This window comes from Mauremys reevesii, linkage group 3 (assembly GCF_016161935.1).
Source record: "Mauremys reevesii isolate NIE-2019 linkage group 3, ASM1616193v1, whole genome shotgun sequence".
In the NCBI taxonomy this organism is placed as follows: domain Eukaryota; kingdom Metazoa; phylum Chordata; order Testudines; family Geoemydidae; genus Mauremys; species Mauremys reevesii.
Genome location: NC_052625.1, coordinates 201351398 through 201364530, shown reverse-complemented (window position 1 = coordinate 201364530; position 13133 = coordinate 201351398). Strand labels below are relative to the sequence as shown.

The 13133-nt window shown below is 42.3% G+C and overlaps 1 protein-coding gene across 4 annotated transcripts in view; it reads right to left on the bottom strand.

Moving 5' to 3' along the window:
* The window catches only part of KIF13B (kinesin family member 13B), a 200953-nt gene that overhangs the window by 21754 nt on the left and 166066 nt on the right, over positions 1-13133 (bottom strand). For all 4 annotated transcript variants that reach the window (XM_039530153.1, XM_039530150.1, XM_039530151.1 and 1 more), the window contains 2 exons: positions 6802-6919; positions 5462-5595 (listed from right to left, as the gene is read on the bottom strand). In XM_039530153.1, the coding sequence (XP_039386087.1) occupies positions 5462-5595; positions 6802-6919 (252 nt within the window). The remainder of the gene's footprint in view (positions 1-5461; positions 5596-6801; positions 6920-13133) is intronic.

Here is a 13133-nt window from a genome sequence, read left to right as displayed (position 1 = left end):
AAGAGACCTTCTAAAAACGTTAAATGTATGACTGGCACATGAAACCTTAAATTAGAGTGAATAAATGACAACTCGGCACAGCACTTCTGAAAGGTTGCCGACCCCTGCTGTAAAGAGAGGATTCAATAATAAAGATCCCATTTCCCCAACTCTTCGAGCAGAAGTGATGGCCACCAAGAAAGCCATTTTCATGGCTAGATGAAGAAGGGAATAGATTTGAAAGGGGATTTCATAAGAAAATTTGAGTATGAAGTTTAAATCCCATACAGGAGTGGGTTCTCTAATGTAAGGATAAAGGGCCCTCAATCCCATAATTAATTTTGTCATGGTGAATGAGCAAACACTGAGAATCCCTCAATTGGGGAATGAAAGACTGAGAACCACCAAGCGAACCCTGACAGAACTCACAGATAATTCTGACTAATTCCAGGAGATACTCAAGGGCAGCAGAAAGTGAAGAATGAACGGACAACAGATGTCACTGATCACACCAGTGGTGAAATCTTTTCCATTTCTGCAAGTAAGTATGATGCATAGATCTTTTCCTACTATTTAATAACATCTGCAATACCTCTGCAGAACAGGAAATCTCTATTCTTGCGAACCATTCATTAAACAAGCCCAGAGGTGAAGAATTCCCAGGTTGGGACAGAGAGTCTGACTGGTATCTTGGGGGCGGTGGGAAGGTTAGAAATGGAGGAAAGACTCATAGCTGGACACACCAGGAAGAGTACTAGGGTTGTCTGGGCCACATTTGAACTATTACTATGATCTTGGCTTTGTCTTGCTTGATCTTGTTTACCACTTTCAATCTTAGGGCCACTGGAAGAAATGCATACAGAAGGCCTCTCATCCACAAATGAGGAAAGCATCTCCCAGTGAGTGAGGGCCCAAACCCCCTTTTAAGCAAAATAGTTTGCACTTCCTGATCGTAATTGTGGCAAAGAGATCCACTTTTGGAATTCCCCAAGTCATGAAAATGTGATTGAGAATCCGGGAGTCAAACTCCCATTCGTAGTCCTGGAAGAGGTGCCTGCTGAGGTCATTGGCTTTAGTGTTTTGTATGCCCAGGAAGCAGGCTGCTGAAATTAGGACGTGGTTAGCTATACACCAATTCCAGAGCCTCACTGCTTCAGCACAAAGAGGAGTATCTCATTCCCCCTGCCAACTGATATAGAACATGCAGACTACATCGTCATGATTTTTGTGGATCTGTTGCGGACTAATGGGTGGAAGTGGATACAGGCATTCCTTACTGCCTTCACCTCCAGGAGGTTGATGTGTAACTGTACCCTGAATGGTATGGATCCCTACATGAACTCCCCACCTACCAGAGATGCAGCTGTCACTATGGTGATGGTTGGGATGACCTGGATGAATGGAACACCTGCACAAACATTCTGTAGGCCTTTCCACCCCTTAGGAGTCTCATACTTGATAAGGGACTGACACCAGCTTGTTCAGGTTGTGTTTGTTCAGGGTATCATAGAATCATAGAATCTCAGTGTTGGAAGGGACCTCAGGAGGTCATCTAGTCCAACCCCCTGCTCAAAAGTATAAACTATCCTTAGCCAGTCCAGGAAATATCAAGGCACGACTTGGCATATTGTGTCACAAAGGTGCAAGCTGTCACATGTCCAAGTAATTGAAAGCAATTTCTTGTTAATATCTGTACACTGATTTGTATTTTTGAGATAAGGCCTTCCACTTCCTTTCAGAATCTATTAGACTCTATTGTCTAATAGATCTCACTTTTCAATTAGTATCAACAAAAATTTCTGAAGTTTCCCTTTGCTTAATTTCATCTCTCATCTTCTATTTATATCCCCCAGAACTCTCCTAAGCAACCAGTCTCCCTCTTCATTATTTACATTCAAATGCTTGTAGACATATCAGATCTTTACCCTTTATTTTTCCTTTAGTGAAGCTAAACTGGTTTAGATATTTTACTCTTCCCTCGTAAATCAATCCCTCCAGCATTTTAGTCATTTTTGTTGCTCTTCTCTAATTCCCTCCAATTTGTTGATTGCTTTCTGATAATATTCACTGCACGCAATATTCAAGGTGCACTCTGTACCAGAAAGAAGCCCATCAATTCCCTTTTAAGGGATGTATCGGGGGTAGCCGTGTTAGTCTGTATCCACAAAAACAACATGGAGTCCTGTGGCACCTTAAAGACTAACAGATTTATTTGGGCATAAGCTTTCGTGGGTAAAAAACCTCACTTCTTCAGATGCATCATTTCAAGTGATGAAATTCCTTTGCAAGTGCCACCGGAATTTCACTTTGCCTTTTTTTTTTTTTTGGAAGCAATATTTTCTAGTTGGCCATTTGCTACCACCGCTGGCATTACACCATTTCCATGATCTTCCTTGCCATTGGACATCAGAGTTTTGTCCTGCCACTGCACCAGCTGGTATTTTTCTAGGTTCGGTATAGTTTTCTTCCCTGGCCATATCCTTTTTATTGTGTTTTAGTATTTGGTGGAATGTGCAACACCTCCCACTTCAGTAACATCTGCAGGAGTTAGCAAATTTACCATTTGCCTCTGCCAGATTAAAAAGGGCTTACAGCTGAACACCTGACACTGATCCCTGTAGCACCTCCTGCTCAATACACTGACATTTATCACTAATGCCTTTGGTTTACATTCCTTCAGCCTGCATTTAACCCAGGAGACCATGTTCATATCAGGCCCATTACAAATGAAGTGCAAGTAAGATCATGCGAGTCACAATATCATTTATGTTTTCAAAAACAAGTCTTACTCCAACAGTTGATATTTATCTGTTGGTGCAATACAGGAGGAAGCTAGCTCTATAGCTCTACTTCAGTTACTGCTTTTTCTTCTATGTATTGCGGTTCCCAATGGGGATTAGGAAGCTCAGTTCATTTACTGACAGAGCAATGAAGAATATACGTATGTTTCTTATGGACAGCAGGTGACCTGACTTTGTAATGCAGCTGATTTGTTACATTAAGAAAACTAAAAGCATTAAGCTTGTATTAATTTTATCATTTCATTTTATTACATTGATCCAATGATCTTGGAAAACCTTGGGTTGCTCTCCAATATAACCAAACGTTAGAAACTCTGTACATTCCTATTTATGCATTAGCATTTTATTTATTTTTATAGTCAGAAATAATATTTTCTCACATTCAAGTCCCTGTGCTGCGCCCATCACTGGGGTATCTGAGCACTTCTATTATGCTATAATTTAAATGCAAAGCTTCTTTAAACTGCTGGCTTTATAGTTAAAAAAAACTACTTCAAACAAATAATGTAACCAACTGATCTTGATCTGTAGGAGGGAGTGCAGACAAGAAACTTGAGTAGGTGTTAGGAAATTGGGACTTTGGAGTTCTAATTCTGACTCTGCCATTGATTCAGTGCAACTTCCGGCAATTCACTTAAGGCTTGTTTAACCAGGGACAAGCTCGAAAATTAATCCAAATTAATTAAAGGTGTGAATTTTAAGTGGATTCGTTGAACTGTGTATACACTCTCATTGAGAATTAAAGTGACCTTAATTCAGTTTAGTTTAATTTAGCTATTTTATCTTTAATTCTGGATGAGAATGTCCACACAGGGATTTAAGGGTGTTTAACCCATTTAAAATTCACTCCTTTAGTTAACTCAGATTAACATTCCTGAGTGCCCCCGAGCGTACAAGCCCTTAGGCATCTTTACAAATCTCAATAGGAACCTATTTACATTTTTAGGCACCTAAAATACTTTTAAAAATTTGGCCCTCTAAGTTTTATTATATTCCCATTTTACAGACAGGTAAACAAACTGAGGTTAGAATGGTTATCTCCTTGCCATGGCTGTTGTAAAGCACGTCAACACTCTTGGATGAAAGGTAGCGTACAGGTGGAAACATCATTATTAGGATAAAAACTGGGAGTAAACTACATTTTTTTAATTTGTTTTCATTATTTTAGGCAGAAAAGACAGATTATGCAATGTGACTGCTTAAAGGAACATTCTCATTAAAAAGGTTATTTTTTAAAGACATCCTCATCTGTGTTTATATCATCTAAGATTGTTAAAACAGAAAGAATATTTATGCTCTTCACTTCCTTGCTGTATTTCTCTTGGCTTGAACAAAGAGAAGAATGTGGTTAATTTCACTTTCTGATTTTCCATTTCTCAGGAACGTTTGAATCCCTACCACAAAAAGCTTTTCATGGAAGTTAAACAAAATTCATGAAAACATTTTCACACACTCTCACTACCTGTTCATGCATATTTTCAAACTAAACCTAAATTTGGAGTTCTAAGCTATCTGAGAGTTTAAGCCTGAAGCACCAAATCCGAGAGGACAACAAAGCCCTCCAACTTCAGGGTATGTATACACTGAAAAACAAAACAAACCAACCCTGCATCAGGGAGTCTCAGAACCTGAGTCTATGGACTCAGTCTTGCGGGTTTCATGCTACAGTGCTAAAATAGCCATGAAAACATTCCTGCTTGGGCTGAAACTCAGATTCTGAATCCCGATAAGTAGGGTGGGTCTCAGACCTGAGCCGGAACGTCTACACAGCTATTTTTAGTGCTGTAGCATGAGCCTGAATCTGTAGATCTGGGCTCTGAATCTCGCTACCATGGATTATTTTTTTTGCATTATAGAAGTACCCGAACAGACCATAGGCCAAACTGAGCTTCACTGATTTATAGCAACTGAAGACCTGGCTCCAGGTTTTTGTTTAAACTAAATACATGGAACTCTATTCTTTTCACTCCTGCAAAGTCTCTCATACTACATGAGTCACACACAATGAAGAGGCTTTTTTTTTTTTAAAACAACTCCAGCTATTTATATAAAATAAGATAATGCCTATAAAGTTGAAGATCTCATTTTCAACAAGTCTGTCTCTATCTAAAGTAAAGGATAATGTTTTCTGATATTTGACTGCATTGGTTGCTACCTGGAGCACAAGGGCTGAATCTGGAACAGGTGGAGACTTACACAGCATATGAAAAAGATGAGTTGCATCTCTGGCCTGTGGAACAGACTGGGATAGAAATAAAAACTACTGCTCCAAGTACATTGCACAAGTCAGAGGGAAAAGGTGCTAAAGGGTGGGTGATGGGAAATGAAATCAAGAATTAAAAATAGAATTACATTTTCCACTTGGCAATATACAAACAACACTAAGTGCACTTCATAAATTTTACTATTGTTGCTGCAAGTGGTATTATCATAAATCACATTAGTAGCGTACTTGGCACTTTTAAAAAGCCAAGTGGGCTGAGAGTATCAATAAGTTAAAACAGCTCCACTATCTCTGGATACTGTGGAGGGGAAATGTATCATATAAGCTTTTACTATGACTAAAAGCTTGGTTTGCCCTGCAGCAACATACCAAACAGCTTTCTGCCAGCAAGTCATTATAACAGTGCTCACCAAGAGAGAGAGAGAGAGAGAGAGAGAGAGATTTTTTTTTTTTTTACCTGCTGGGCAAGAGGAGAGGTCTGCCTGCCCTTTTTCTCATCTCTAGCAGGAAAGAGAGACTTAAGCAGCTTTGGCATCTGAGGCACGAAGGATTTTACTGGATTCAGGTAGGAGGCAGCCAGGCTACTGAGTCCTGTCAACAAAGTTTTTTTTTAAAAAGTGTAATCAACAGCTTCAGTTCTTTCACAACAAACATCTATGAACCTTCTAATGTTGTAATCAGCCCTAGGGAGGGAGTTGACTAGAGGTCAGAACAACAAAGGACCTGTCAGGACTCCTGTTCCTAGTTCCAGCTCTTCCACTGAATGTGTGATCTTGAGCAAGTCACAAACTCTCTGAGGCTCAGTTTGCCCTTCTGTAAAATGGGTAAGAGCTCCCTCTCTCACAGAGGATGCCAAGGCTTAATATATCTACAAGGATTTGGAAACACTAAATGCTTTAAGAATTGCAGTAGTAGAATTTAAAAATCCAGAAACAAGCAACACAGATGATAAAATATCACTATGCAAGTGCAAAACTTTAACAAGGTTACTTGATTACTAAATCACACCCTAGAAATAGCAACATGGATTAGAATTAAGTAATCTTGACTGTATCGGTACATAACCAGGGTCATGCAGGTCTCCCAGCTCACACCTGTTCCTTTACTCTACTGCTGTCACTCTGCCCTCATCCCCCTTGAGAAACACTAGTTATAACCAGTACATAAAAAGAACAGGAGTACTTGTGGCACCTTAGAGACTAACAAATTTATTTCAGCATAAGCTTTTGTGGGCTACAGCTCACTACTTCGGATGCATAAAAACAGACAACTTTATCACTGCACTCTTCCATTACACATTGGGCTCTATATGCAAAATATCCACCCCAATCTGCACTTTCTTCGTTATTTTCTAATACATTGGTAGCTTTGTAGCCTTTGCAATTTTACTTGCATAACATATGGTATATTACTATGCGTCTGAATTGCTTTGTCTGTTATTTAAGAATTTAAGCTTCTGGAGGCAAGGACAGTGTCTTCACAAACAGTGGGCACCACTGAACACTTTGCATACCAGCCAGGATTTGCAGAGCTGCAGTTTCCCCATAGCAAAGTAAAGAAAGACAACGGTTAAGGCAGATACTCAGGACAGTGAATGTCAAGTTCTTCCTGATGCTCAGTGTGTGTTTGCACGGTACAGAACACAATGGTAGAACTCAATAGATATTCTTTTAAAAAAAAAATTCCAACTGTCCATCCAGAGGGATTACCTCCACCCCCTTTTCTCCTGCAGTTCCAAATAGAATATTTCACTCTAAACTTTTACCATAGCAGATTTAGCTTTGGGAAAGCTGTTACCTGGATCATTGGAATGGTTTTGCTGAGCAGAGCCTGACAAAGATGTATGAGATGGGGTCATCCCACTACCAGAATGTGTTGAAATTTGGGATATATCTTGCTGGCTCTCCCATCGACCCTAGAAGAAAGGTAAGTTTATATTTTCAAAAGTATTGTGCAGAGTAGGAGTCTGCTAATACTTATACAGCATGCCAGCATGTGCAACGCTTCGCAGTACGCAGAATGTGCAAAACTAAGGACAGAACCCATGCCCCAAAATGTTTTCGGTTGAATTGAATGCCCAATCTCACAAGATGCTGGGCATCGTCAGCTCCCATTGACGCTGACAGACCCCTTTGTCCGCTTACAACCACTGAGGGCTAACTGCACGAATCACTGAGTGAAATTCTATCATTATGCATAGGTCTGACTAGATGATCATACTGGCACCTTTAAACCCAAAAATCTAGGAAGACTTTGTGGCCTTCTAAAGTAGCATTTAAGACTGAAGTTTGCATGAAAGGGAGGGAGAGCAGGAGATAATGAGAACAGATGGATGTGGACAGGCTTGATCTTTGGGCTGAAGGGAAAGCTAGTGCATAGGTTCAAGTAGTATGACAGGAGATAAGATCACAAGAAATGAAGATGACCTTGGCTTGTTGTGTTCTTTATGCTGAAAGGAAGAGAGACGGAAGAAAAAGAAACTGGATTATGGCAGATACCCAGCAGTCAAGGAGAGAAGTAATTAGAGAACGGGTTAGTGTTTTAGCATTGCAGATGGGGATAAATGTGGAGATACTAAGTGGCAGGATCTAGAGAGGGCTTGCACTAAAGGAAGGAAGACGTTGAAGAGGAAAGATGACTTGCTGTACAGTAAGTGTTCTTAGAGAAGTTCTGTTCACCTGGATCCCATTTAGGGTTGCATGCACCCTATGTGCACTTTGGTATGATGTCAGCTCACCACAGACTTGTGTGCACCCACCCCCCCAGGCATAAATGGTGGAGCAGGCCCAACTGCTTCAGTTCCTTTGCCAATACAGAACCCCCAAAGCTAAAAGACTCCACAGTAGCGGGAAAGGAGGACAGGTTGTGGAATCCACGTGGATACAACATCTCAAACACCCACAGTTACCATAAGTGACCATTTTTTTTCAAATCCCACCCTACGTGATCAGCTAGCATTTATCACCCTAAGGAGGTGGGAGCTTGGAGTCCTACTTAAATAAAGATTGCAGGACCACCTTACTAAACTGGACACCAGAACTGGTATCTGTAACAAAGAGTGCTGAATAACAATATGCACTGAGCCTCTAACTGACAGCCCTGCAAATTTTTGATACAGAAATATTCCTCAAGTATGCCAGTGAGGTTGCTTGGGCCCTAGTAGATCATGATTTAATGTGAGATGTTGGGGCTAATTTATTTAATTAAGAGGAGATTTTAGTTCAGGCATGATAGCTAGGTCTCTAGAAATTGTAAATACAGACAGTACTGAAGAAGGTGCTACTGAGGAAAGGGGTACCATAGAGATCAAGGCCAGTGAGGGTCTCATCTCTCACACCATCAGTGCAGAACATCATCAGTGCAGATGGTAATGAGGTAGCTGGTACCAATAGAGAAAGGTTGATGCCAGAGCTCAGTTGCCATGGTGCCTGTGCCAAAGAGCATGCATCAGGCAGTAGAACTGATCCAGCTTGCAGGTCAGGCTTTGAAGAAGGAACTGTGCTTTGATGGTACCAGGAAAGGTGATTGATCCTATGTTTGGGTCTTAGAATAGCGCTCATTTCTGCCAGTCAGCAGGAGCAACTGACTGATCCATGGAGGTCTGGACTGATCATTTGCTACCTCTAGACAAGGTCTGAGGCCTTTTGGTAGCTATGGAGACACAGGTACCAGGGACAGCTCATCAGAGCATTGGTCAAATGCAGTTTATGAATAGCTGAATCATCTTTCAACTCAGGATTCCCTGGGTCAAAAGTGCCCTTCATTGATTTGTCGGTTTTGGACACGAGGCAAGATTAATCAGGACGACTATGACCCACTGACTTTGAGGTGCCAGCAAGCCATCCAAGAGGAGATATTCTAGTGGCAGGTGGAGCTAACGCTAATGGTCAGAGTTAAGAGGTGTATTGCCAACAGAACAGATCACTATAGAGTGGATAACAGAACCTAAGGGACCAAATAATATTCCCCAAAGAGTACAGAGGTAAAAGGAGGGGGGGAAAGAATAATTAACTGTCAATGGAAGGCAAAAGAGCTATACAATATGAATATAAACTTGTTCAGTGACCAAAAGCTATTTAGAGATTTGTACCATGGACAGAAAAAATGCAAGAGTATATTATATATTAACTTGATGCAGTTTCCAAGTTTCACGTATGTTTATTAGACATGGCTCTCACTTGTTTTGTACACTTACTGACAAACATCTAAATTTGTAACTAATGCCAACTGGTTAGACTCAGGGCCATGAAACTTTAGTTTCCATCAAGAACGGTGGCAGGGGAAGGGAAAAGTGCTTATACATCCTTTGTCTGAAGGAGCTGTAGCTCCATGTACACAGTACATGGTGTGACAAAGTTCCTCCTCTATCTTGGTGGGTCCTGTGCTTACTGGAGGATTTGTTCACCTCAGAGATTCACCATGTGGGTCAGGGAACAGCCCAGAGACCTTCCCCTCTGGTAGAACCCACAGTCCAGGTCAATTTCTCCTGTGTCTGATCAGGAGTTGGGAGGTTTGGGGGGAACCCGGGCCCACCGTCTACTCTGGGTTCCAGCCCAGGGCCCTGTGGACTGGCTAGAGGCCTCCTGTAACAGCTGCATGACAGCTACAACTCCCTGGGCTACTTCCACATGGCCTCCTCCCAACACCTTCTTTATCCTCACCACAGGACCTTTCTCCTGGTGTCTGATAACGCTTGTACTCTTCAATCCTCCAGAAATATGCCTTCCCACTCTCAGCTCCTAGTGCCTCTTGCTCCCAGCTCCTCGCAGGGACACTACAAACTGAAGTGAGGTCCTTTTTAAACTCAGGAGCCCTGATTAGCCAGCCTGTCCTAATTGATTCTAGCAGTTTCTTCTTAATTGGCTCCAGGTGTTCTAATTAGCCTGCCTGCCTTAATTGGTTCCAGCAAGTTCCTGCTTCTGAAACTGCCCCTGTCACCCTACCCAGGGAAAAGGGATCTACTTAATCTGGGACTAATATATATCTGCCTTCTAACATTCTCCTGTATCCATCTGGCCTGACCCTGTCACAATGGTCACTGCCAAATGACTAAACACCAGTCAATGGACTTAATTTAGCAAATCAAAAATGGCCACTGGAAGAACACATGTTCCCTGCCATGTTTTGATACAAGGTTGTTTCTAAAATGTCCCATTGATTTCTGGAATATTTTCCCATTGCTTGCTTTCTTCTTTGCTGTACTTGACAATGTAGCACTCCATCCTCCAGAAAGAATCCTAAGAAGCTTATTTGGAGTCAGCCCCAATGTGCACAGGAGTTATCATTCCCTAAAAGTGTTCTCTAGGCTTCACCAGCCTCAGCTATTTTTTCCCAGTTGGCAGGCTGTTAAAATGCTGCCACTAGACCACAGAAATGAAAGCCTTAGTGTCTCATCTATCCAAGGCTTTCAGAAAGAACTTGATGAAAAAGTAGTCACTGTTTTTAAATACTACCATAGCCCCATTCCTATCCCTGTCTGCTGTAATAAATAGGAGAGTGCACTAATCTGCACTGATCTACTTTGATACAACCTAGAGAACTATCACTGGTGCCAATTGGGGTTTAGGCTCAAGTGGCCCTGCCTTCCCACATGCCTTTGAGATACAACATAGGCAGCAGCTTCCCACAGGTTTCAAAGGGAGACAGACATGACCAGGATAGAATGGATATCATTAACAACATATTTTCGGGCCTACTTGTAAAGAATGTTATCACTGTGTGGTTATAGTCAGAGGAATGACTGTAAAATGGATCAGACTCCATATTTGGTCCTTCTCATTGACTCCATATCCAATTTGCTCAATTTACAAGACAAAAAGCCCCAGAGTTAACAGCTGGTGCAAGTGACTTGGGATCTAAAAATCCAGATGTATCTTATATCGCCAGTGAAAGATTCTAAAATCATAACTCATCTGGCACTTGTATTGATGTGTAAGCTATAACAGAATTCCTCTCTCTCCCCAAAAACCATATCAGCTCTGTAGTAGAATATTGGCTTGTCCTTTCTAAAGTAAGCAGATGTAACTCAAAGACAGAGATGGGACCAAATGCAGCTCTGTTATCAGGGTATAAAGCTGGAGTAACTATTGTCTTTTGATGTTAGGATAGTGGTGTCTCCCTCCTCCCTATTCCGACTGGATGGTTTAATTCTATGATGCATCATTAAAATCTGACGCCCACACGCGTCTGTTTTTTGACTGGAACACCTGGTCGAAAAGGGACCCTGGCAGCTCCGGTCAGCACCGCTGACTGGGCTGTTTAAGGTTCGGTCAGCAGTGCTAAAGCAGGCTAGTCCCTACCTGTCCTGGCTCCACACTCCGCCCCGGAAGTGGCCAGCAGGTCTGGCTGCTAGGCCGGGGGGGGGGGGGGGCGCCATGGGCCTCCACACACTGACCCCGCCCCAAGCACCAGCTCTGAACTCCCATTGGCTGGGCAGTGACTATGGGAGGCGAAAGCAGCACGTGGAACCTCTTGTCCCCCCACCTACTAGCGGCGGATCTGCTCGCTGCTTCTGGGGTATGCGCAACGCGATGTCAGGACAGGCAGGCAGACTGCCTTAGGCCCCCACCCGCTGACCAAGAACTGCCCCAGGTAAGCCTGCGCCCCAACCCCCTGCCCCAGCCCTGAACACCCCCCCTGCATCTCAAAGTCCTCATCCCCAGGCCTAGCCCAGAGCCCGCCCCCACAGCCCTCACACACAAACCCCAGCCCCGAGCCCGCCCCCCAACCTGGATTCCCCTCCTGCACCTCAAACCCCTCATCCCTGGCCCCACCCCAGAGCCCGCACCCCCTCCTGCATCCCAAGCCCCTACCCCAGCCCAATGAAAGTGAGTGAGGATGGGGGAGAGCGAGCCATCTGGATACTAACAATGAAAGACTATTCCATGGAAACCTTACAGAATCTCAGGTTAGATGTAGAAAAGACCTGTGATGTCTTCTAATTCATTGCCCAGCTGCCATTACAGGATTGTAACACATTTGCTTGTTTCATGTCTATCTAGTTAGTTTCAACTAGTAAGAAGAGGCCTGTGGATCACTTCACCATGCCACAAGTTACACATTTCTAGGAAACTATGAAACAGCTGCTCCTGAACAGCTGGAGCTTTGTGACAATATAAAAAGAAAGATGCATCCAACAAGCTCGGTCACAACAGTTTCATGTTGATATAACACTGTTGTTTTCAATTGAATTACTCATTGGCATCAGTGTAGGATGAACATAATTTGTTGGGGAAGAGTCTAGATGGCTTTTGTAAAGGGAAATCATGCCTCACCAATCTATCAGAATTCTTTGAGGGGGTCAACAAACACGTACAAAAGGGTGAGCCAGCGGATATAGTGTACTTGGACTTTTCAGAAAGACTTTGATAAAGTCCCTCACCAAAGACTCTTAAGCAAAGTAAGCTGTCATGGGATAAGAGGGAAGATCCTCTCATAGATCAATAACTGGTTAAAAGACAGGAAATAAAGGGTAGGAATAAAAGGTTAGTTTTCACAATGGAGAGAGATAAATGGCAAGGTCCCGCAAAGATCTGTCCTGGGACTTGTGCCGTTCAACATATTCTTAAAAGATCTGGAAAAATGGGTAAACAGTGAGGTGGCAAAATTTGCAGACGATACACAGTTACTCAAGATAGTTAAGCCCAAAACAGGCAGCAAACAGTTAATATACAAAGGGATCTCACAAAACTGGGTGACTAGGTAACAAAATGGCCCATACAAATAATGTGATAAATGCAAAGTAAAGCACATTGGAAAACATAATCCCAACTACACATACAAAGTGATGGGATCTAAATTAGCTGTTACCACTCAAGAAAGCTCCTGGAGTCATTGTGGATAGTTCTCTGAAAACATTGCTCAGTGTGAAGTGGCAGTCAAACAGAGTGTTAGGAACCATTAGGAAAGAGATAGATAAGAAAACAATAAATATCATAATGCCACTATATAAATTCATGGTATGCCCACACCATGAATACTGCATACAGTTCTGTCACCCCATCTCGAAAGAGATGTATTAGAATTGGAAAAGGTACAGAGAAGGTCAACAAAAATGATTAAGGGTGTGGAACAGCTTATGTATGAGGAGAGATTAAAAAGCCTGGGAATTTTCAGCTTGGAAAAGAGAT